Source organism: Miniopterus schreibersii, assembly GCF_964146895.1.
Source record: "Miniopterus schreibersii genome assembly, chromosome: 10".
Lineage (NCBI taxonomy): Eukaryota > Metazoa > Chordata > Mammalia > Chiroptera > Miniopteridae > Miniopterus > Miniopterus schreibersii.
In genome coordinates this window covers 49,752,760-49,778,861 of record NC_138110.1, presented here as the reverse complement: position 1 = coordinate 49,778,861, position 26,102 = coordinate 49,752,760, and the positions used below count along the sequence as shown (strand labels likewise).

General features: G+C 43.1%; 1 protein-coding gene and 1 pseudogene across 2 annotated transcripts in view; one reads left to right on the top strand and one right to left on the bottom strand.

Moving 5' to 3' along the window:
- Nucleotides 1-23,977, top strand: part of RUVBL1 (RuvB like AAA ATPase 1) — a 38,512-nt gene extending 14,535 nt beyond the window's left edge. Inside the window, exons 4-11 of the mRNA XM_081148502.1 lie at nt 4,707-4,858; nt 8,090-8,179; nt 8,937-9,086; nt 10,776-10,839; nt 12,209-12,407; nt 17,524-17,626; nt 21,961-22,052; nt 23,099-23,977. Coding sequence (XP_081004628.1) covers nt 4,707-4,858; nt 8,090-8,179; nt 8,937-9,086; nt 10,776-10,839; nt 12,209-12,407; nt 17,524-17,626; nt 21,961-22,052; nt 23,099-23,258 — 1,010 coding nt within the window. The 3' untranslated portion in view covers nt 23,259-23,977. The remainder of the gene's footprint in view (nt 1-4,706; nt 4,859-8,089; nt 8,180-8,936; nt 9,087-10,775; nt 10,840-12,208; nt 12,408-17,523; nt 17,627-21,960; nt 22,053-23,098) is intronic.
- Nucleotides 23,978-24,753: 776 nt separating this feature from the next.
- Nucleotides 24,754-25,878, bottom strand: LOC308562307 (non-POU domain-containing octamer-binding protein pseudogene; annotated as a pseudogene). Its single transcript has one exon. The product of its transcript is annotated as a non-POU domain-containing octamer-binding protein pseudogene (transcript).
- Nucleotides 25,879-26,102: the final 224 nt, after the last annotated feature.

Below are 26,102 nucleotides of genomic sequence, written 5' to 3'. Positions count from 1 at the left end.
CTGAAATCAATAAAAAAAACATGTCTTTGATGAGAATTAAAAGAAAAAATTAAAAGTTCATTTAAAAAGTACAGAAGTTTCCAAGTTTGTCACAATCCTCTGATACATTCATGCTGTTTAGAAAATTTTTTTCTTGGTGTTCAGGAACTAAGAATTTGGTAAGGCAAAAATGAAATGCAACCTATATTTTGGAGCTATTCCAAAACTTCCATTTGTAGGCTATCAGATTGAATGAAGGTAGAGTAAGACTTTTCCTTAACTTTAATATCTGAGAGAGTCTTTGCCCAAATTGAGTTTCTGGGGAAAGAAGTCAACCAACCCAATGATAAGATAACGACCACATTTAAAAGTGAGAAGTGACTGACACCATTGGCAGTGTTTCTTTTTGCCATTTGGGTATTTCCATATCTGAACAGCGGTGGCTTGATGGTGAGGACACCCAAACCATATCAGGGCTTCCTGCCATCAGAAGTTGTTTATGTCTCCACATTTTGAGAATGGAGTTCATTATTCGTTAGATGAGTGGTTCTCAGCTGTGGCTATACATTGGGATCATCTGGGGAGCTTTAAACTAATAATATTGGCAGGGTCCCAACCCCTGAGATTCAGAGGTAAGTGGTCTGAGTGTGGCCAGGGCATGAGGAATTGTAGCAGCTTGTCAGGTGTTCTAAAAGGTAAGAGCTGTGACTGTAGACTCCAGCTAAGGCTTAGAGCAGTGTTTCCTAAACTTAAAGCCATCAGTGTTCTTCCTTTACTGGGTCCCACTAGTATTATTTATTTAAATATTTATTTTTAAGGTGACTTGATAATTTTGTGCATACATACATAAAAGTACATGGATCATAAATATATATAGTTTGGTGGGTTATCATAAATTGAAAACCCACCCAGTGAAGAAAAAGAAATTTGCACATACCCTAAAGTACCTTTCATGTCCACCTCAATCTCCATCCTTCCTTTTTTTGCCAAATTAATGGCTGTTTTGAGTCTAACATTATAGTGTAATTGTACATGTTTTTGAACCTCAAATGAATAGTTTTGCAGTGTATATTCTGCAGTGTTTGGCTTCTTTCTCACAAAGTTATGTTTGTGAGATTCATCCATGTTGTTGCATGTGGACGTAATTCTTTTTCATTGCTCTGTTGTATGAGTAAACCACAATTCAGCTGTCTCTTCTGTTTACAGACAGTGGAGTTTTCTCAGAGTTTGGCAATTAAGAACAATGCTTTTATGACTATTACTGGCTGTATCCCTTGGTGCACATATGTACTCATGCCTAGGAGGTATATATCTAGGAGTTGAATTGCAGAATCATAGGATATTCATGTGTTCAACTTTAAGAGATAATACCATGTTGTTCTTAAAGTATTTATACCAGTTTACACTCCCATTAGCAGTGTTACCTTCCTGTTGTTCTGCATGTTCACCAACTCTTGGTGTTATCAGCCTTTAATTTTAGTGATTCTGGAGGTTGTAGAGTAGTATTTCATTGTTTTTTCTTTTTTTCCTTGTTGGTTTCTTTTTTGTGAATCCTCACTTGATATTTTGTCTACTGATTTTTAGAGAGAGTGAAAGGGAGGGAAGGGGAGAGAGAGGGAGTGAGAGTGAAACGTCAGTGTGAGAGAGAGAGAGAGAAAGAGAGAAACATTGATGAGAGAGGCACATAGATTGGTTGCCTCCTGCACACACCCCAACTGAGGCCTGGAATCGAACCCGCCACCCTTCGGTGCCTGGGTCGACACTCTAACCCGTTGAGTCACATTGGCCAGGGCTTCTTTTTCCTTTTTAAAACTTTTATTTTGGAAATTTTCAAATGTGCAAACAGTAGTCAAGTGGTATGATGATCCTCATCCTCCCCTAATGTCCCATTACCAGGCTTCAGTTCTCAATTAATCTTGATTCATTTATTCCCTCCCAGATTATTTTGAAGTTAATTGCAGACTTTTTTAAAATTCATAAATATTTCAGTATGTATCTCTGAAAAATAAGGACTTAAAAAAAACCCATAATACCATTATCATACCTAGAAAAAAATGAACAATTAATTCCTTAATACCGTCAAATATCTAGTTAGTATTCAAATTTCTAGTTGTCTTTCATCTATGGGTTTCATTTACATTTCAGGTTTTTCCTTTGGGCAAAATATAAATTATGTGGATACTAGGCTCATACCCAAGGGCTGGCAGAGAGGGAAGGGTGAGGTCAGCGGCACATGTTAACTGAAGGGGGAAAGGACAGAGCAAGTGCTGTGGAAAAGGTTTTCAGTGAGCTGAATCCTGTGGGGTGGCGGGCAGAAACAGGCCACAGAGCCTGAAAACTTAGACTCCTGTCCTGGGTCTACCACAAAGGAGGAAAGGACTCTGCTTCCCCTCTTAAAGCTGACATCCCATCTGTAAAATGAACATAAAAAATACTTACCCACCCTGGCCGGTTTGGCTTGGTGGTTAGAGTGTCGGCCGGTGGACTTAGGTGCCCCAGGTTCGATTCCGGCCAAGGGCATGTACCTCGGTTGTAGGCTTGATCCCCAGCCCCGGATTGGAGCACATGCAGGAGGCAGCCAAGTGATGTGTCTCTCACACATCGATGTTTCTCTCTCTCTCTCTCTGAAAAGCAATGGAAAAAATATCCTTGGGTGAGGATTAAAAAAAGAAAAAAGAATACTTGTCCTGGCTGTTTCACAGAGCTAGGTTGAAATGAGATGTGATGACGCACACCTCTTGTTCGCTATTCCAGTGCAGGACCAAGTGAGGTAGTGACATGCAAGACATAGATTGACCGAGAGGGCTGCTTATACAGGTGAAGAGGCCCTGCAGTCACAGGTTTATAGTTTATTCCTGCTGCTGTGGTCTGCCAGCTTTCCCTTCAATTTAAGGACCCCTTCTGTATACATCTTCAGCTAGTATGCCCGAGGATGTTTCCCTCCTTGCCTTTGAATTGATGGCAGGCACAACAACTTAAAATGGCTTTCTTGTTGATGTGTTTAGAATCTTCTGAAAATGGATTTAACCGTTAACTTACCTGTGGCACACCTGTGGTTTCAGAGAAACTCGTTTGCATCCCTTAACCCAGACTTTTGGAATTGGAAAGAGGGTTTGTGTGTGTGCGTGCACACGTGCATGTATGTCTGTTATGTGTTTTCAGAGAAGCCGTGTTCAGTGATGTGTATTGGTTTTCCTGTTTTAAGAAAACCTTCATTTACTAGTAATTATCATTGCTTTATTAGAAAATTCCAGTTTCCTTTTCTCATTTTAATGTAATGTTATTGAGGCATAATATATATATATACACACATACAGAAAAGAACATAAATCATAAGTATAGACCTAAGTGAGTTTTTGTAAAGTCAACACACTCATGTAACCAGCACCCAGATCAAGAAACAGACCTTGTTAGAACTCCAAAAACTCCTTATCCTTCCTCTAGTCACTCCTCCCTGTCCCCCTGAACTGCAGGAAGAGACATGCCCGTATTGACTTTGGAGGAAAGGAAGGTTTGATCTAGGCTAGACCTGGGTTTTGGTGCTGAGGTTGGGAGTGTTATGGTGATGTGGACTATTGTGGCAACCTCCTTAGAGATCTTGGACTTTACACACAATGTGCTGATGTATCTTCAGGCAGACTTCTTGGGCATTGGATGGTCTGCCTGATGATATCCTCTCAACCTTAAGTGACTTCCTTTCTTCATCCATTTCTCTGTGCCTGCAATGTGCTAGGTCCTTAGCCCAAGTGTTGGCAGTTTAACAGAGGGATAGTCAGGTCTACAAGCCCCTGTAGTCCCATGGGTGGGTGCCGAATGGGAGGCACAGGTGACTGTGGAGTGATCCGCAGGGTGAGGATGAAGGGTGTGTCAGGTAAGCTTTGTAGAGGGGTGAGTCTTGAACTGAGAGTCTGCAAGAAGGAGTTGGTGAGGCCAAAAGAACGGAAGGGTGTTTCAGGAAGCAAAACCATTGTATAAAAAGGCACTGAGATCATGTTCTAAAAATTAATTTGGAAACAATTCTTAGTTTGTTGTTTTACAGACAACATTTATTTAACAGCTAATGTGGGCAGTGTTTAGAATGAGAACATTTGCCTTTATTTATGATATTATAATCTAAAAACTATAAATGCTTTACTTTGAGGAGTTGCTTTGGAAATTAATTGTTTTGGCCTTGGAAAACTTATAGAACATCCTGAAAATAGTGAATGACACTGGATATTTCTTCTCGGAGTATGCAGTGAGAGTCAGCTAGAGGCCTAGAACAGTTGGCAGAGTCAGGTATATCATCTGCTGTTGACATGGAGCTCTCATTAATATAGTTACCTTGCTTAGGTCTGATAGTGTCATAAGGAGTATAGTGAGGCATGTGTAATTGCTGCTCTCATGGAGTAGGATGGTTTGTTTTCAGAGACTGGATCAGAGGCTAAAGCTAAGTTTCATCCCCTTGAACGTGTAACAGATATCTGAAACAATTCGGAGGATTATAGCTTGTCTAGTTCTAGATTTGAATCTAGGAATTCCCTTTGAAAAGCTGAACTAAAATTGTTTTTCTGCATTCTGTTATATTTGTGTTTGTAATGCTTTTCTACCCAGGATGACACCCTTGCATGTATGTCAGTAAGGTTGACTTGTCAATTCTTGTGACATGGAAGTTTTGTGGCAAAAAAGGCTATTAAGGAGTAAGAAAATTCAGCTTCTGACCAGGGTTCATCTGCCATCTCTTCCAGGGTTGCGGATAAAGGAAACCAAGGAGGTTTATGAAGGTGAAGTCACAGAGCTAACACCGTGTGAGACAGAGAACCCCATGGGGGGGTATGGTAAAACCATTAGCCATGTAATCATAGGACTCAAAACAGCCAAAGGAACCAAACAGTTGAAAGTGAGTACATGTTTATGGACTCTTTTCTCTTGCCTCAGAATCTCTCAGCACTTTGTGGCCCTGGGCAAGTGGTATAACCTATGTCCCAGTTTCCTTGTCTGTGCACTGTGATTAATGATTGTAACAGCGCCATTTGAGGGTGTTATGTGTATAAAGCAGTAACAAGTATAGGGCAGGTACACAGGAGGACTTAATAAGGATAGCTTTTTATTAATCCAAGGAAATTGTGTATGTTAAAGCATGAGCTTCGTGGTTAGTCAAGTATACCTTCTGCCATTCTATATCCCATGTTATGACCATTTGTCAGAGCCCTGGGCCTCTCTGAACCTGGGCATTATTTTTCAGTTATAGTGCTTGTGCTTACAAAAAGCAATAGCGTTAAGTAATCTGGTAAGAGTTGTAGAATGGACGACAGGTTGACTTATAAGGGACCAAGTACAGAATCCTTACTGTAGCTCCTTGTATGTGTCAGGACCTAGAAACCTGGAGTAACTTCAGTGGTTGGTTCTGCTTAGGCCAGGGCTTTGTAGAGATGCCATAGTGCTGGCACTACGGGAGGCCCTGGAAGACCCTCAGACCCCTCTCCTATAAACCTTGAGGATGCTGGCAACAGGGGCGCCTGGAGGGAAGAGCATGGATTTTGGAGTTAGAGTCCGAAAGGGAATCCTGGCTCTGCTGCTAACAGTGTAGCCTTTGGGAAGTGACTTTATCTGTTAAATGGGAATAAAAATTTCCTATCTCACAGAGTTCTTTCAAGGATAAAAGTGGTAGCTTTGGATGTGTTACCTACTTACCTAAGAAGTGGTAACCTTTGATGTTATTGTCAGAGCTCTTAGAGAAATGGCGCAATCTAGATTGTAGGTCTTGCTTTATCATTATTATTATTTTTGTTAATTCTCACCCAAGGGTACTTTTCCCATTGAATATTAGAGAGAGTGGAGGGGTGGAGGGGCAGAGAGAGAGAGAGAGAGAGAGAGAGAGAGAGAGAGAAGCATCTATGTGAGAGAGACACATCGATTGGTTGCCTCCCTCACGCTCCCTGACCGGGAATTGAACTTGCAACTGATGTGTGGGCCAGTGCTCTAACCATTAAGCAACACCAGCTGGGAAGGGGGCTTGCTTTATTATTAATAATAATATAACATTATCATCATAGTTCTCATTTATTGTATATGCCAGGCCCTGGGCTAAGTGCTCCAACAAATATTTGTTATCATTTATAACTTTGTGTGTGTATAATTTCCTACGATGAAGGAACTGAGGCTCATAAAGAGGTTAAGCAGTTATCTTAGGATCATACAACTAGTTAAGTGGTAGAGCGCCCTCCAACCTGCTGTGTGGCCTTTTGAAGTCAGTTGAGCTCTCTGGGCCTCCATTTTCCTATCTGTAAACTGCAGTAGATTGATTGCAATTTGCAGTATAATTTCTCCATCTTTGTTCCCCTCCATGATTTTATGGTTCTTTGATTCTGAGAGGTGGTTTCTTGGTCACTGCTTTATGGAGATCATAAAAATGTCTCTTCTTCAAAGGGCCATTTTTCTTTTTCCTAAGAGGGTTTCCATCTTAGGAGCATGCCTCTGCAAATCTCTTTTAAACCTGCCCCTCATCTGTCCTATTCTGTATTAATTAGATTTCTTAGTAGGATCTGCCACCTTTCCAGTAATTATATCTTCAGTCAATTCATTTGGGAAATTAACCAATATAAAAATGCTTGAAGCAAAAAAATAAAAAGTATGTGCTCTTCAGTGTATGAGAGATAAAATAAGGCATGCAGTTTAGATTTCAGCTCTTCATAAGGCTGCTTTGCACAGTTTCTTTAAGAAAATAACATAAAGGAGAGGTGATTTTTTTCCCTCTAAAATGAGTACTTCTAGCTACTTTGAGCATATGTACAAGATATTTAGATAGATGGAGCTTAAATACTCAAGAGTGTCTAAGTGTAAAGGAGAATACTATACTTGCAATCAGTATTGAGTCCCTCCCTCATCCCATGCTCTGTATCAGAAGCTTACCAACCACTGTCCCTCCTGCCCATGGCAGTGTTCCAGGAGGCCATGGGGCCCCACACAGCCAGAGAGACAGAGCTTTGTTTCTGTGGTTACCATTTGCAACAGCTTTATTGAGATATAAGTTCAAATACAACTCAAGGAATTTAGATCTATTTACAGAGTTGTACAACCATTACAACCAACCAGTTTTAGAACACTGTTATCACCCCAAAGAAACCTCATGCCCAGTTATAATAGCTTCCCGTTCTTACCCATAGTCCCTGGCAACTACTAATCTACTTTGTGTTTCTATATACTCTTTGCCTTTTCTGAACATTTCATACAATTGGAATCATACAGTATGTGTTTTTTTGTGTCTGGCTGCTTTCACTGTATCCTGGGTTTTTGCTCTTTAATTTTGTTTGAGACACAGCCCAAGTTTTTTTCACATTATAAAATGAGGTTTAACTTAGAGAAACTTATTTCTAAATACTAACTCCTTACAAAAGATGCTGTCCTAGAATATTGATCATCAAGGGTAGCCTGAATCTGTACAATCTGGAAAAAAGCAACAGTTCCCAAAATATGCTACTTTCCTGGAGATATAAACAGGCAGACAAACAGGGAGCAAACACTGGGATTTGAATCAAAAGGCTTTGGAAAGATCCTGGTTTATGTTTCCCTTTGAATTTTACACATCTGTGATCACCTCTGGGTGCTGTTATATAGATGAGGAAACTAATAGCCTTGTCCAAAGTCATAGGCCCACAAAATGCTAGCTACAAAGAGTAAGCAGGGTCTGGCTTTAGTTGCAGAAAGTTCTGTCAGTACTCGAGGTGAGGAATGTGAAGGATTGAAGCAGAGACAGCAGTCTTTAACGGGGTGTTGGGCCTGTCATCCCAGGGACAGCGTAGGCCACCTAAAAGCAGTCAGAGCCATATTTGCCAGTTTGCAACCTTAGGAGTAAAGGGAAAAAGGAGACTAGGGTTCCCCTCATGTCCCTCTCTGCCTGGTATGCAGGTACTCTCAATCTTTTGCTTTCTCTTTAGGATACTCAAGCCCCCAAAGCCAGCCTCACACATCCTAATACACACACATGCATGCACACACACAAATACACTTTCTCCATATAGTCATTAGCTATCTCAAATCTCAAACAGAAAGATACTTTACAGTATGTCAGAAATAAATATAATAATGTATCACAGTTCTCTGATTCACATATTTTTAAAATTTTTTTAAGCTGGACCCCAGCATTTTTGAAAGTTTGCAAAAGGAGCGAGTGGAGGCTGGAGATGTGATTTACATTGAAGCCAACAGTGGAGCCGTGAAGGTAATGTATGATTTGTCTGCCATGGGGAGACCTAGGTGACTAGGAAGTTGCTTTCTTTTGGGGCGGGTGTGGAGTGTCTGGTGCAGTGCTGATGGAAGGTCAGCAGTTGCCCCTTTATGTTTAATAAAGTTTGCTTTCCCTTTATCTTCATTCTAAAAAGTCTGTTAGAAAAATACTAAAACCTGTTTAGAGGGGGAGTACAGGGTGAGAAAGCAAAACAACTGTAGTCATTTTTAAATTGAAATGTGCAGTGTATTTAATCTTCCTTTTATCTCTGGTATTTTCTTCTCAAGATATATGTGCGTGGAAAGGAATGCTGCATTAGTTGGCATTCCTTTTATATCTGATTTTCAGTGTCCTGTACAGTGTTCCTCACTGTTTAATGGATGAGCATAATACTTCATATCATACAATAAATCACCCACCTACAAAAGAGTCTGAACAGCTCCCTCCGGCTCCAGTTAATCTATTGGATTTGCCCTTTATCGGGAATTGCATACAGTTAAAAGAGAGAAGGAAAAATATTCTTGGAGAAAGTATCAGGTGTTTTTCAACTGGGTTTTTGGAGCCCAGTGATGAGCAGATAGCTACCTTCTCTTGGCAGCAGGAGAATGGGGACTATTTGGAGTTAGTCGAGTATGAGTTAGTGGAGTAAGCTGTCAGGCCACACTTGGGAACTGAGACTTTATCTCACTTTAGCAATGTGCCATTTGGCAGTGAAAACTCACTAGGCACTCAGGTTTCTCTCCTTTTGCAGAGGCAGGGCAGGTGTGATACCTATGCCACAGAATTCGACCTTGAAGCTGAAGAGTATGTCCCCTTGCCAAAAGGGGATGTGCACAAGAAGAAAGAAATCATCCAGGATGTGACCTTGCATGACTTGGACGTGGCCAACGCCCGGCCCCAGGTAACTGCCTTTACCTAGACATGACCTGGCACATGAGCCCTTTCGCATGTGCATGGAAGCTCTGGGAGTGAATTGTCAGAGTCTTGCTGCCCTTTCTTAGGGCAGCAAGTCCTTTTCTGTCTGTAATGTTTAGCAATGAACAGCGACATGAGCTACAAGGGACTCCTTTGTTCCCATTCAAATGCTCTAGTCACAGATCATTTCACATGTATTGTTCCTTATCCCAGCCAGGCCTCTGGCCCTGAGCTCCACAGCTTCTGTGGCTTCTCCAGCAGCCGGCTCACACCTGGGAGTCTCTGGGTATTAATGGTGGGAGGGCAGGAGTATTCTTGAAGCCCTTTGCAGGAGTTCAGAAAGCCTGAAAAAGCTGTGTCTTTCTCCCTGCTTAGCAAAATCCCCAGTTTTATAGCTTTGAATGGGACCTGTATTGTGCTGCTCATGCTAAGTAGAAGATGGATACTTTGTGAGAAAATACAGTATGACTTTATGACAGCTCTGGGAAATGTGTGATTTTAAAAACTCAACTCTTCCCTGCTGGTGGTCTTTCAGTTTGCTTTCTTCTTCATCCCAAGAGAGGCCACCTCTTCCCTAGGAGGGAACAGACTTTTGAATTTGAAATTGGATCCTTGGGTGTTTTGTCCCTTGGAGCCTTGGCCAAGAGATTGCTGACGAATCATCTGGGGCCAACAGGTCCTCTCTGCTTGTGGAACGGCTGTCCACTTGGAGAGAGTGCTGGGCTAAGAATTGGAAGTCAGGGATTGTGTTGCTAATTAGCTTGGCTAATTAGTCACTTTGGGTCTCCAGGTTTTCTGTGACTTAGGGCTCTCTGATTTTGAGTTTCTTCCTCTGAAAAGGATACATAGTTCCTGCCTGCAGGGCTGTTTTGAGGCTCAGATGTTGTAAGTCCTCAGGAAACATTTTCTGTCTTTTACTATTGAACATTTAGTGAGCACCTCTGTGTACCAGGGCCTGGTAACCAACAGGTTATCACGAATTGCTGCATAAATGACAAAACAACAGCTCCTTCTTGCTCACTACACCCCAAGGAGATGGTGGGGAGCGTCCAGGCACAGGGTGAGCCCATTAAGAACCAGCTATTATGCAGGGGTGGGCTCATGGACTCTGAGCAGCTCTAGGTGAGGACTAGGTTAATGTGATTGTATAGCGGAGTCTAGTGAGAGGAAATTCAGGAACATTATTAAGTACATCCTTATATCTACTTCGACAGTCTATTTGTCTCCGAGGGAGCTGGAGCATCATGAGAAGGTCAGATGCCCCACAGAGGACCTTTGACCTGAACTTGAATGGATAACTGGGAGCTTCCCAGGAAAGAGCACTGAGTCATAAAAGAGCTTGTGTGTTCAGGGAACTGTTAGGAGCCCTGTGTGGCTAATCAAAGAATGTGGGATTGGAAAAAGGTATGACTGGAGATGGAGGTTGGGATAGGCCCCACAGAGCTTGTACTTCCCATGAAGGAATTTAATTTGATTCTTATAGGTCAGGGGGAACCTCTTAAGAATTCCTGTTTTAGAAGTTTCTTAAGCTTTCCAGTGGAGCTGTTCAGGATCTGTACACCTCAGATCCTGTCGAGTTGACATTCGGAACTAGTGGGATGGGGTTGGGTGGAGGAGGAGGCTTTTGTAGCTGCCTTAGAAAGCAAGACTGACTCTGTTGTCTTTTCTTACAAAGGGGGGACAAGACATCCTGTCTATGATGGGCCAGTTAATGAAGCCAAAGAAGACAGAAATCACAGGTAAGAGAAATAGCAAGGCTTGTGAGCCAGAAGCAGAGCTGAGGGGCCCTGGATTCTGATATCCTTCCTGTGTGAGGCTCTGTGAGTGACTCTTCCCCAAAACTGAGGAAGTGCCCCGAGACAGGCTTTTTTTTCCTCTTCCTTCAGAGCCCGACTCCCTGCTAATAGTGTGTGGCTGGTTCAGACAGCCAAAACTGTACTGTGTGCTCTCTGGCCCTGCTTGCGAGCATGCCCTCTTGACTGCATTCAGTATCCTTGCACTCATCTTCGGAGGTGGAAGCCGTCACAGTCTCTGATCCCTTTGAGGTCCCAGAAATGTGGATTTTGTTGCCCCAGCTCTACAGCATAGCTCCTGCCAGAGTATACCTGAACACAGCAAGCTCTGCTGCCTGGGTACCAGACTCCCCTCCCCTGCCGGGGGGTCCCCATTCCACCGTGCTCAGCCTCCTGGGCACTTCCCAGAGTTTGGTAGGAATGTTGCTGCTGCCTTGTGGACCTTTAGTTTACCCTGCTTCTCTTCCCAACTGGTACTCCCTCTTTTTTTCTATTTACCACCTATAGCTTTGTTGTCTTAAAATATTAAACATTAAAGCATCTATTTTCTTTAAAGTTTTAGCCAGTGGAGTTGTCTGAGGCCTGTATTTTAACATGATTTTGACCATGCATCCTCTTTTGACCATCCCTTCTGCATGGCTTTGATGGGAGATGCTGTATCAAATCTTCACGTTCTGTGTTTGTCAGTAGCTCCCTCCAGATGATAGCACAGGAGCTGGCTTGGAAAACGAGAACTGTGACTTACTTAGATGGGTTCTTTAACTTTTGACTCATCCATTTTGGGACTCTGAGATTGGACCTTTTCTCAGAACCTTTCATTCCTCACAAGTTTCCTTCCAGAGGGGGCTCTACACGTGCCTTCTATTTATTTCTTTGTCCAGGCACGTGACTAAAAGTTAATTAACCTAAGCTTTTCATACAGGGCCAAAAGAAAGGGTCATTTACCAGTGCAGAACAGTAAAACTTGCATATGGAAACTCATTCCATCCAGGGCTTCCGAACTCCAGTGTCTCTGGGATCGGGCGGAAAGCTAAGTTTGGTTGGGGGTGAGTAATAGGACCTGGTGGGGAGTGTGACTTAAAGCACATCTTTAGGGGAAGCATTCATTGTGACTTCTGGTGAGATTATTCCTACTTACAGATGATGAAACCGAAGCTTGGAGTAGGGACATAACCTGCCTGGAGTCACATAGCTAACAGCAAAACCAGTCTCCAAACTTGGGTTTGGGTTGAATTCAGGTATGGGGAGAAGAGAAAAGATGACAGTTTTCCCCACCTAGTACTGACCTTGCATGTCTACCCTTGCTGTCTCCTAGACAAACTTCGAGGGGAGATTAACAAGGTGGTGAACAAATACATTGATCAGGGCATTGCTGAGCTGGTTCCAGGTGTGCTCTTTGTTGATGAGGTCCACATGCTGGACATTGAGTGCTTCACCTACCTGCACCGGGCCCTGGAGTCTTCTATTGCCCCCATCGTCATCTTTGCATCTAACCGAGGCAACTGTGTCATCAGGTAGGTTGGCTGTCTACCAGCCATGAGAGTTTTCCACCTTGCATCTGGGTTCATTTTTTCCTCTGGGATCACTTTAAACCCATTATTACATAATGCACTGGGGTGGTGATGAGGGAGGTCATGTTCATTTTGAGAGAAACATGCCATAGTGGCTCGCCTTCAAAGGTAGTTCATGTGTCAGCCTCAATCTGTCATGGTCACTAAAAGCAACAGCTACCTTGTTACTAAATATGAGGGCCTCCCATGAGGTGTCTGGGGTTACAGTGTGGTATGATTTGGTCATTCATTTGGAGTGGGCAAAGATAAGATTACATAGGCTAGTCTTAGGTTACATTATATATGTTAACTTATTATTACTAGCTCTCTCAAATCAATAAATAAAAATTATAAAACACAGGTTTATAAAGATATAATTCACACATAATACAATTCAACTAGCTAAAGTGTAAAATTAAGGGTTTTTTTAACATATTTACAGAGTTGTGTAATCATCAACACAGTCTATTTTAGGACATTTTCATCACCCTCAAAAGAAACCGTATGCCTATCAACAGCTACCCTTGCCACCTCCATCCATAACCTCCCCCACACACCTTCTTTTCCCATAGCCCCTCTCAGCCATTAACCTACTTTCTATCTCTATGCATTTAATGCCTTTTCTGGACATTTCATATAAATGGCACCATAATCTTGTGTTTTTTTGTGTCTGGCTTTTTTCACTTAATGTGATGTTGTCAAGGTTCACTCATGTTACAGCATTGCTTTGGTACTTGATTTTAAGGCTGAATAGTATTTAAAAATATGGAATATTTAATAGCACATTTTTCTATTCATCATTTGATGGACATTGGGATACCTAGGAGTGGATTTGCTGGGTCAAATGGTAGCTCTGCTCAACCTTTCATGAAACTGCCAGACTTTTCCACAGTGGCTGCACCACTCACCAGCGGTGTGTGAGGGTTCCAATTTCTCCATATCCTCAACACTTGTTATTGTCTGTCTTTTTTATTCTAGTCATCCTGATGGGTATGAAGTGGTATCTCATTGTGGTATTGATTTGCATTTCCCTGATGGCTAGTGATGTTGAGCATCTTTTCATGTGCCTAATGGCCATTTGTATATCTTCTTGGGAGAATTATCTGTTTATGATCCTTTGCCCATTTTTTATTCAGGTTATTTGTCTTTTTATTGTTGTGTTGTAAGATTTCTTTATGTATTCTAGATATTAGGCCCTTACTAGATATGTAATTTGCAAATATTTTTCTCACATTCTGGGTTATCTTTTCAGTGTCTTGATTGTGTCTTTCTTTTGACACACAAGTTTTAAATTTTGATCAAGTCCAATATATCTTTTTTTTTTTTCTTTTGTTGCCTATGTTTTTGGTCTCATGTCTAAGAGAAACCATTCATTACATAATCTAAGGTCACAAAGATTTATACCTATGATTTCTTATAAGAGTTTTTTAGTTGTAGCTTTGACATTTAGGTTTTTGATCACTTAGAGTTAATTTTTGTGTGTGGCATAAGGAATAGGTCTGTCCTACTTCATTCTTTTGCATGGGGATACCCAATTGTCCAAGGACCATTTTGTTGAAAAGACTGTTCTTACTTTATTGAATTGCCTTGGCAGCCTCAACAAAAAATCAAATGGCCTTGTTTTTAGGGCTCAATGGACTTAGGGGAGTTACCCTTCATGTTACCCCGAGAAGTATGCTTCCTGTCATCATAGAAGCTTTAAGCTTTGTGTTAATCGGTGTCTCTACAGTTCAAAGGTTATATAAAGAAGCAGTCGGACAGTGATTCTGAGCCAGGGAAATTTTTACTCGTTATGTCTGGAGGTGCTGCTGGCATCTAGTGGGTAAAGACCAGGGATGCTGCTAAACATCCTACAATGCACAGGATAGTCCTCTACAAAAAAATTATTTGGTCCAAAATGTCAAATACCACACTGGAGGAACCCTTGAGTTAAAATTTTTGCACACATGTAGGTGTGTCTATAGGATAAATTTCTAGAAGTACAATTCCCTTGTTCCTACAGATATACCATATTGGATTCCAAGGAGAATTGATGTCTGTGGCCTCAAAACCCAAACTGTACATCTGGAAGAGGCACACCATTAACATAGTTTGAACAGTTGTCGAATGGCATAATGATGAAATCAGTATTAGGCTGAGGCCAAAGTCAGAAATGAACTTTCAGGTACAAGAATAAATCTGCAATTTTAGCCAAAATATAATTATCATGGCTACCTTGTCAAACAGTGATTGCTCTGCAGAGAGCTCCTCCTGGAGTCACCGCTCTGGGCAGGAGCACTGGTAAATGGGGGGGAGCTTTTGTGCCTAGCAGAATAGAATTCCAGAAACCATTCTTTACTAATATGTTTTCTAAAAGAAACTTCACTTAAGGCTCAGAGCTTGGACAAATTTTAAAAATGTTTCTTTAATTCCTGAAAAATGCCTAGCAGTCTTTAAGCATGTCTTTAAGTCTTTAATTTTATGGATTCAAAACTATAAAAAATTTTCTTAATACATTCTTATAAATTCTGTTATTTTGATGTCTGATTGGGGAGTACTTCATTTTTCTCTAACCATTTTTTCTTTTGACTTATACTTGTTATTATGTCTGAATTGAAGATGATTTATTGTGAGCATTATAGAATTTGGGATATTTTAACATAGTAACGGTGAGGTGTTTTTAAAGATTTTCCAACAGTTCTCAAGAGAATTCCAAAATAAGACTTAAGAAAACTCAAACTGATGGCATAAATAGAATTAAATAACTAAAATTAAATGTAGTTTTTAAAGGTTGTTTTGTTTAATGTGAAGATTGCAGGCAAACCAAACACCAATATATGAATCATGATATAATTTAATTTTTTAAAAATATGTTTTTATTGATTTCAGAGAGAGGAAGGGAGAGGGATAGAGAGATAGAAACATCAGTGATGAGAGAGAGTCATTGATTGGCTGCCTCCTGCACACCCCCACCTGGGATCGAACCCTCAACCCGGGCATGTGACCTGACCAGGAATTGAACCATGACCTCCTGGTTCATAGGTGAATGCTCGACCACTGAACCACACCAGCCAGAAGGATAGAATTTAATTTTTATAATTCTTCCTTGTTACCATTTTTAGAATTATTTGTTGGTGGAAGAGATTTGTTTTCTCTAAAGTTATCTTAATATTTGTATTTGCTATTCTATTTCCCCATTTATTTTGAAAGGTCTTAACCATTTTTTTAAATTTAATAAATTGTTCATTAATGTAGCATTTTATTCTTTTTTGAATTGTTTTTATTGTGGAAAAATATATATTACATGGAGTTTGCCATTTAGGTGTACAATTTAGTGGTATTAATTATATTCACAGTGTCTTACAACCATCACCACCATCCATCTCCAAAGCTTTTCCATCACCTCAAACAAACTCTGTACCCCTTAAGCTGTAGGTCCCATTTCCCCCCTTCCACTCCCCCTGGTAAGCTTTATGCTACTGTCTGTATGAATTTGCCTTTTTTAGATATTTCCTATAAATGGAATCATACAATATCTGCCCTTTAATTATTTGGCTTCTTTCACTTAGCATAATGTTTTCAAGGTCCATCCTGTTGTAGCAGATGTCAGAACAACATTTTATCCTTTTTTATATATATATGTTTTTATTGATTTCAGAGAAAGGAAGGGAGAGGGAGAGAGAGATAGAAACATCAATGATAAGAGAGTCATTGATTGGTTACCTCCTGCATGCCCCCGACTGGGGATCAATCCCGCAACCCCGGCATGTGCCCTGACCGGGAATCGAACCCTGATCGCCTGGATCCTAGGTCGACGCTCAACCACTGAGCCACGCCCAGCTGGGCACATTTTATTCTTGCAATAATAAATATACATTTACACTTCAACTGACCAGATAGAGTTTCAAAAGATGTGTTGTTGTTTTTTACTGAAGTTTTATTTCTACAGTGTTTACTTATATTATAAACCAAATATTCTGATATTAACAGTTAAATCCAAATGACCTGTTCTTGTTCTTTGTTATATTGGTAAGTTATGACTATAGACTTTAATCTGGCACCAGAAACGATGCTGAGGTAGGCCTTCTGCTGCTGTGACTCCCGAAGGTTGGGGCTTCCAAACACTGGCGGAAGCCTGGCCCTGTGGGTTGCCAGGTCTGCCCAATACACAACCTGCCGGGCAAGCAGCTGGTACCTCCAGGGCCTGGTGGATTTAATAGGACTCTTCTGGATTGCTCTTCCTATGGCTTGGCTAAGGATCCTAGAGGAAAATAGAAAAAGACATGACTGGACAGTTCCCCGTACCTCCAGGGCCTGGTGGATGTAATAGGACTCTTCTCCTGGATTGCTCTTCCTATGGCTTGGCTAAGGATCCTAGAGGAAAATAGAAAAAGGACATGACTGGACAGTTCCCCAAGAGAAACAAAATAACTAGTGCATATAAGGGAAAGCATTCAAATGAATCAAGGAAATGCAAATTCAAACAAGGTGTTATCTTCCATTTTCTAAACCATCAAAGCAGCAAAATATTTAAAAAATTATACCTAGTGCGGGCTATAATGCAATGAGATCAGATCACTTGTGTAGATTTGTAAATTAGGACATTCATTCATCCATTCAAATAGATACTCAGGATTGTGTCAGGCACTACTAGAATTGCAGATGAAATGTTCATGACTGTATGCATAAAATTATTCATCAAAGCACCATTAGTAAAAATAGCAACAGTTGGAACCTACCTAAGTGACCAGCAGTTTGGGTTTTATAAAATACCTGATGGATTAAGACCAAAATAACATAGACAAAAGCAAAAAAAAAAAAATCTACATACTTAGTATAGTTTATAAAAATGTATATATGAAAACTTGGCAAATATGATTTTTGGGTGGCTTTTTCTCCCTCTTCCCCAAATTTCCTATGGTATTGATATTTGCTCAAATTATGTTGTTTTTGATGATACCTGAAAGTCTATTTACCCTGGCTCTGACTCTTTGGATGTAAACTAGCTGTTTTCTCATTGTGAGTGCCTCAGCCTTATTTTCCATGTCCAGAGTCTGGTCTCAAAAAGCCCAAGGTGATATGATCATTCTGGCTCTTGCAGGGGCACTGAGGATATCACCTCTCCTCATGGCATCCCTCTCGACCTTTTGGACCGAGTAATGATCATCCGGACCATGCTGTACACTCCACAGGAAATGAAACAGGTGAGCCTGCCTCCCCACCTTCTTGCTCTCTTCTTTCCTCATTTGCTCCCAGTGTTCCCTGATGCCATGAAGGAAGGTATCCACAGAGTAGTCCTGGCTCCCACAACTGTCCTGCCACTTAGCTGCTGTTTTGAGTAAGTCACAATATTCCGGAGCCTCAGTCCCCCATCTGACGGATGGATGGGCCAACTAGACATTGCCTGAAGTGTCACAAAACCTCAGTTGCCTACATCCCTTCTAATAAACTTTACGAAAGGGATGGTGAAAAACATTGACTTGCTGACAGTCATTAGGGAGGCCACTGGCTCTAGGAAAGAGGCAATGAAATGTGATGTAGCAATAGCCTCTTGTGCCCAGGCCAGGCCCTGTCTGAGGTCTCTTTTGCTCAGTGGGCAAAGCTGGGCACTCTGTCACACCAGAACTCACAGCAGGCCAGCTGCAGCAGGGCGCAGAAGCTAGAGGGGGTGAGCACTCGAATCTTAGCAGAGCCTGGCTGCCATAAACAACCTGACTAGTGGCTGGTTTCTCATGGGCTTTGGAGGCTGTGCCTGGAGCTGCTGCCTTGGATGTAGAGATGATGGTGAAGCAGGGTCACACATCTTAGAGGGGCACCAGGAATGGAGGTCATAAAGCTAACCTTACAATGAGAGGCTTGAAGGAAGTGTACATAGAAGCATTTAGCTCAGTCCCTGACACATAGTGCATGGTCAGAATTCCATGTGCGCTGAATTTAGGTTAGGTTTGGGAGTGGGGGTGGGGGTGACAGGGATGTATGAGATTGGGCCTTACACCAAGGGGCACAGTCCTAGTTCGTCCCACAGGAATGGCCTCTTGCTTGATCTGGAGCTGGAACATCAACTGTGTGCTAAACAGTGCCTAGGCAATGCACACTTAGAGTCTGTAGTCCTCTTACTGGTACTTCAGTAGTCATTATGATCATAATCTCTTTTCCTTTTGATGGCTGAGTCACGGAGCAGCAAGTTAAGGATGCAAAGCCAGTCTATGCACTATAGAGCCCAGGCCATCTGCTCAGTGCCATAGGTTGCTGACCCCCTGGGACAGCACGGGCTGTCCACTTTCCTACTGTGTCCACCCATGCCCCAGATGGTCTCACTGCTAAGGTATAGGTCTGTCACTTTGAGGTCCATGTACGGCCAAGGCTGGGAGCGTAGGGTGGACCAGGGCTGCACTGGAGTCTTGATGGGCTCTGCCTGGACCCTCTCCTCTCACCAGAGAACAGGCACTGTTTGTTGGACATTGTGCTAAACCCATGGACATGCTTAGCTTGCATGATTCCATTTAATCTCCAGAACCATGAGGCAGGGAGAACCATTATCATTGTCATTCTTAAAGATGAGGACACCGATAGTTAGGCTAACTAGATGCCCAAGTTCATAAAGCTTGTCACTGGCTAATAGGTGACAGGACTAACTGGAGTCTAGGCTGTCTGATCCTGAAGCCCATGCTCCTAAGCACTATGCCACCAGCTTACCATCTTCTAGAAATACCTCAGTTCAGGGTGGAGTTCCTCTGGCAATTCGTCAGCAGGGCCTTTCCTTTTGGAGCTCTGAGGCCCTCTCCTAGGCACTCCTGGCTGCCCCTTTGCTCATGTGTGGCCTATCCTGCTTGGCCCAGCCAGCATTTCTTATTGACCAGTACCCAGGAGTGCCAGGGTGAGCATGGAGCCAGAGGTCTCCCTTCATAACCAGCATTGACAGAATACTGAAACAGTTGTAGTTCATGGCTGGAGGCCATGTCACCAGATAATGGTCTCTTGCTCTTGGATGAGTGCTAGGTTGAATTCAAGGCATGCACTGAATAGAAGCAGAAGCAAAAACAAAGGAGAACTTGGTCCCTTTCCCATCCTTACCATTGGGACTGGAGCCTGCCAGGAAAGGCAGCCCTGCACACTCAGAGCACTTCTTGGCTGAGTGACATGAGCAATTTGGTGCACTCTATGAGCCTTGGCCTTCCTGGTTCACTGGAAGATCTGTTCCGTCCTTTCAAGGTTGTTGTGAAGACTAAGAGATAGTGATAATAACTTAGGGAAGGGATAGGTCCGGCTCTCCCTTACTACTGCAGTAATTACTATTGTTATTATCAGTTTGCAGGTGCTTCGCAGACATCCACTGGGATCCTTAAAACAGCTTTCAGTAACCGGGGTTTGCGTCTCGGGAACAACAAGGGCCCCACGGTCGCAGAGAATAAGCTGCAGAGCTAGGACCCCACTCAGAACCAGTTCACATTTGTTTCCTCCATTTGACCCTAGAGTACATAGTCTGATCTCCTCTGGAATGTTCTGCAACTGTGCCTCCAGAGTAGTGACTGCAGGCCAGCTCCCAGCCTGGTTCCATTTGGCTCAGCCAGGTTTCCCCTTGGGTTAGCAGAGGACAGACTAACTGCCAGCATGTGCATTGCCTTGTTCTTGCAGCTTCAAGGGAGAACTTCAGCATTTTTACTGGGGCCTGAGGTAGGTTTTTAAAAAGCAGAGTAAATGTAACTTGTGTACTCTGCCATCAGTACTGACACCCTCATAAACTATCCCTGCAGGTTATTAAATGATTAAAGATCTAATTTATGAACTGTCCATTTCCAAGCAGTCTGAAACAAGAGCTCTTGGGATGGCTCTGACCTGCTCTAGAGAGAGTGAGAGCAGAGCATCCCTGACATTCCTGAAGCCCAACTTCCAATTCAGTGCAGCTCACTAAAGATGAAATGCTTCATGCTGAAGCTTTCCCCTTGACCAGGCTCAAGGATTACATATTTGCATCTCCCTAAAGTTTTTGAAGGCCCCAGGGGACATTTTTTTTTACAGGACCTGGAGGTTTCCTTAGTCCCCAGCTGGCAATGAGAACCCCTTTTTATATTGGAGCACAAACATGTCCAGATCTGACCGTTGTGGTCAGAGGGGAGTCCTGTGGAGGGAGCCAGGAGCAAGGATCTCCCTTCCTGCTCCATTTCTTCCTTCCTCGTGTCCATCAAGGACCACCTCTGCTCAGCTGCATTTAGCTTTGGACCCCAGATGGTGAAACCCCTCATGCACAAGCTAAGATCTTTTGACAAAGGTCATACTCTGGCAGCACTTACTGAACAGATAGGTTTTTTTGTGGCTGGTGCAGTGTGAAATATTTTAACAAGTTGTCAACATTTAGAAATCAGGACATTTCATACAAAAATCTGAGTTCCAAGTTTCTTGACAGAATAAAAGACTTTCCTGTCAGCACCTGGCCCCTCCAGTCCTGGCCACCTCCCCTGGTGTGTGCTGCTGTCCTAGCCACCTCAGCCCTAGCCCTGGCCCTGAACCTGGCTTTTTTACTGAGCAGGACCTTTTCCATTCATGGCAGGTGACATACTGGGCCCCTTATCAGAGTCAGCAGGCACTAAACTCCCTCCCCCTGCAGCTCCTGCCCTCAGGGTCTCTGCCTGAGAGCTGAAAGGCTAGTTTGAACTGTCTGTATCCTCAACCTCTGGTCCTTCTCTTCCACTTGTAAGGCTTTAGCTGGGGGCTCAGTCTTTCCCACTTTCTACGCCTCTACCCGGGTGTGTTTTTATGGCTTTAATTTAAACAAGGGCTTCTTGATATCTTGTTTACGAAGCTGCCAAAGTGAAAAATTCCTGTATTATATGAGGCTCAAAGTCTTCGAGTTATCTCAGCTTCACAACACACAACATCATTATCCCAGCTGCCCCTTATCACTCAGTGCTGGTGCGCCTGCAGGATCCTGGTGCCACTGTGTTACTGCGTCCACGCCACCAGCTTATTTCCCATCCAACTTTACCCAGATCTTCAAACTGCAACAAGCGTCAGCCTCTTCTTGATAGATTAGATATCGTTGGGTGATGTTATGACGGCTGGTGAATCTTTAAGAGTAACTTCTTGATTTATTCAGCCATCGTATTTATCAGGCAAATAAAGAATCTCTACTTACCTGAGTGCTTACAGGCGGTGCTGTCCACACTGGAGAGGAAGGTTAGAGCCTGTGTGGGAGCCTGGTCAGGTTTTAGAGAAGCCTCAGCTTTCTGGTTTTGGGGACTGAGTTGAGAAGGGCTCAGAGGCAGGAGCTGAGCCAACTGCTGCACACCTCCAGGGGTACTAGCTGCTTTTCAGTCAGTATGAATGCAGCACCCTGGCTGTAAAGCTATCATGGCACCCCAGGGGTGTGTAAGTGCAGTCCTGGGTAGGGGTTGGCTCTCTGCCCCACCAGCCCAGGATTGGGCCTCTGCTGCTCTGATGATGGGGATGAGAAACACTGAACAAAGTTGTTTTAAAGCAGTTTATAAATGAGACACTTGAGGTCAGTCACTGTTGATCATGGTTTTTCCTCTTCCAAAAGATCATTAAAATCCGTGCCCAGACAGAGGGAATCAACATCAGTGAGGAGGCGCTGAACCACCTGGGGGAGATCGGTACCAAGACCACTTTGAGGTGAGCCAGTTGTCCCCTGGATCTGCATCTGCCTGGAGCTGCTCCAGACCCCACCGGCACCTTCTCAGCAAGGCCAGTGGGAACATAAATGTTCATTAGGACATAAAGGCAGGCCCCCTTCTCAAGGCATAGGACCATGTCTGCTTTTACTGGTGTGCTGGGTCTCATCCCAGGACACTGTGATTTAGAGTACGGAATATTTAGATGATGGTGTTTTAAAAGCTAGAGTAGCAGGTTAAGTCCCCTTGTCTTGTAGCAGGTGTACCCCTGTGGTAGAGAGCTGGCTCTGACCCCGGGTCAGTCCCTTTGATAGAGGAAATGGACAGAACCAGAGAGCAGGGTCCAGGTCAAGGGAGGTCATTAGCTGGGCCCTGCCTTGCCACCTCACCCTCTTGGCCCTGCTGGCTCTGTCCTCCAGGTGTGTCTTGGGTAGGGATGGCAGGTGAGGGAGGAGTGCAGACATAGATTGCTTTCCTGACTGTTCAGTAGCTCAAAGCTGTGGCCAGTGGAGGATGTCCCTCCTCAGTGTCTGATTCCTTGTGAAGTCGTGATTTCACTCCTGTCCCTATTTCTTTCACTCCTAAGTTTGAAGCAGAATTGTAAGCTGTTTTATTTGGGTGGAGTGGTGCTTTTAAAAACTCCTGGATTTTTGTACCTTTGGATAGGGCATGTGCTTTCAGGAACTGTGTGTTCATTCCCTGCCATGTTCAATGTCCTGCTCTGGACCTTGGCATTACCTGCCACTAAGTTTGTGGTCCCTTTCAAGCAGCAGTGGAATTACCTCTTGTCGGAGAACTTTTAAGACTGACAAAGATTTGGGGAGTAGGACTTGGTCATGTTGGTGACTTCTAATGCTTCAATGGGGTTGTGACTACAACTCTTTGAGAAAGGACAGTCCTCATATCTCTTCGTCTGCTGTGTCTGCAACAGCTATCACAAGCCCAGCATTGGGCTCAGCCCCTGGTGTCAGTGTTCCTTTTGATCTGGGAAGGGGCTCCTATCTGTGGCCACCATTTCACTCCTGCCCTGCCTCCTGTTCACTCTAGGTACTCGGTGCAACTGCTGACCCCAGCCAACTTGCTTGCTAAGATCAACGGGAAGGATAGCATCGAGAAAGAGCATGTTGAGGAGATCAGTGAGCTCTTCTACGATGCCAAGTCATCGGCCAAAATCCTGGCTGACCAGCAGGATAAGTACATGAAATGAGTCTTTCTGCAAAGAGACACTCCTCAGCATGCTTGGGCCTGGGTGCAGCCTGCAGATACAAGGCTCACTACTGGCCTTTCGGATTCTGTTCCCACTCGGGCCTGGTTAGCAAGCAAGTTCAGTGTGCTAAGTGTTTCTTTTTAAGTTATCATAATTTTTCCCATGGTTGCTTTGAAGGGCATGGTTACCAAGCAAGTTCAGTGTGCTAAGTGTTTCTTTTTAAGTTATCATAATTTCTCATCAGTATGTTTTCTAATAAATCTTTATAGGATATTTTGATGACATCTCTTTCTCTTTTAATTAAAAAACACAAAAAACTTTTGTATTTTAGAACAGTTTTAGATGTACAGCATTGTTGTGAAGACAGTATAGGGCATTCCCACATACCTCACACCCAGCTTCCCTACTATTAACATCTTACAGTAGTAGTATGTGGTACATTTATCATAGTTAATGAGCCAATACTACTGATACATTATTATACTTTATTCATATATTCTGTTCCTTTTCTGTCCCAGGATCCCATCCAGGATCTCACATTACATTTAGTTGTCATTTCCCCTTATGCTCCTTGTGGCTATGACAGTTTCTCACACTTTCCTTAGGAACTTCACAGTTCTGAGGAGTGCTGATCAGGTGTTCTGTCAAATATCCCTCAGTGGGTTTTTCTGTTTGTTTGTTTGTTTTTTTAAGGATTAAAATGTATTTTAATAAGTTGATGCTTTATTATTGCTCCATTTTTCCAGAAATATTCCAAAGGTATTGAAAAAATCAAGCATAGTATAACAATAAAAAATATGTACTGCATAACTACCTAAGATAGGCAAGGCTAAGAGCTACTATCTGACATCCAGCACACAGCAACCCTGTTCCCAAGATTGTACTAGGCCTATCAAGGAAAGTTGTGAACAGCAACTTCAGACACAAAAGGGCCATTCCCAGGTGGTCCTTACCCAAGAAAAAGATGGAGGCAAGTTAACACAAGATGTTTTTAAAGATATACTAAAATGAAAATTTCTAAGACAAAATGTCTTCTTAGGGCATGAAGGGATAATATATGGGATATAATAGACTGTATGAATGTTATCTGTGACCTCTGCAGTCATTTGCCTGAATTCCCACCTAGTAGTGAATGAAGTGATGGGGCTAAGGTCATTGGGAGATGTTAGTGGTACATGTGGCAGTGTCTTGGGTTGGGGAATTTAAGAATGAGAACGCAAACAGAACAGGATAAACAAAAGAATGGCATGATCGAGATTAATGGGAACTCTAACTGGATCCACTCTGCCATTGTTCTCCCCACCCAGGCCTTCAATAATCACAAGACTTCAGGAATTCACCAGATATGATTAAATGGTATACCACACAGAAATGATTTGTTAAATATCGCCCCTCCCTTGCCCTCTGCCTCCAGCATACTCCCTAGACTAGTACAGGCAGGGAAGGCCTAACTATTGGGAGGAATCCCTAACACCTTTCCAGGGTAGAATTCTGACTAGTCCAAAAAGGGTCCTTCTCTTAAGGGTTTTGGAAAACTAAACACTGCAATATTATTAGTATCGGTGATGTTTGGAGCAAATTCAGCTCCAGGAGCTGCATGGTCAAATGCAGGAGGAATTCTACCAATTGCCCCTATTCCTTGTAACAGCTTGGCCAAAGCGTTCGGTAGTTGGTGGGGTCAGTCCCAAGGTTCCATCTGGCATCATAGTGGCAGGTCCTGGAGGAGCTGTGGTACCAGCAGTCACAGGAACAGGAGGCATGGCACCTCTGTTTTTTATGCCCATAGCACCTCCCATAGCCATCTGGCCCATCTGTATCTCCTGCTCTCTGGCATCAGGGAAGGTTCCCTTGAATCCTTCCTGCTGTCCCCGCATCTCTTCTCATGGAGCCTGCCCTCGTTCTCCTGCCTGAGCTCCAGTTGCTTTTGGTTTTGCACTTCTTGGTTGTGTAGCTCTTCCATCCTCCCTTATTTGCATGGCCTGGTGCTCATGGGGAGCAGCCTCTGTCTCCATCTCCAGTTTCTCATGAGCTTCCCTGATGTTGGGTCCACTTGGACCTGCTGCTGTTTCTGCATCTCACTGATCTGCCTTCCAGCACATGACACACTCATCCAGGCTATGCAAATCTAGGTGGCTGCTTCTGCTGCTTGTGAAATTACTGGTTCTTTATAACCAGCTTCTCTGGAAGTCCCTCTTCGACATCTAACTGGTCCATATGTTCACAGTCACAAACCGAGGAAATGTGGTGAGCAGGAAGGAGCCTTCACTGCATCTGTCCAGAGTTTTCTGAGCAGCTGGCTTCCCTGAGAATTCAACAGTGCCTTTTCCTGAGGGCATTCCTCGATCATCCACAATGACTATGGCCCTCTCTACCTGGCAGAACACAGACGAGGCTTCCTCCAGCAGTCCATTGGACACATCCTGAGGGAGGTTTGGACCTTAAGGGCTGCACTATAGCAGGCAAAGCGCACATGCAGCTGCTTTCCACAGTGACATGCTGTCTAGCTCCACTTTAGCAATCTCCACTAGGGTTTGTGCTTCCAAGCAGATAGAGCCAAAGCCGTATCCTTATCAATGAAGACTTCACCTGCCTTCCCATATTTCTCAAATAGCTTCCTCATTTCCTCCTCAGTGATGTCAGGAGGAAGATTGTCCACAAAGAGCCGGCTACAAAGGTCTCCCAGTTTCCTAAAATTCTACAGGTGAATAGTCAAGCTTTCATTTTTGGCTGCTGCTGCTGCTGGTGATGCTAATGATGCTTCCTTGGAGCATGGTTTTGCTTCTCCAACTTAAAGGTTTTATTGCTCTGCAATTTTTGCACCCCTCTACCGACTGTTCTCAAAGT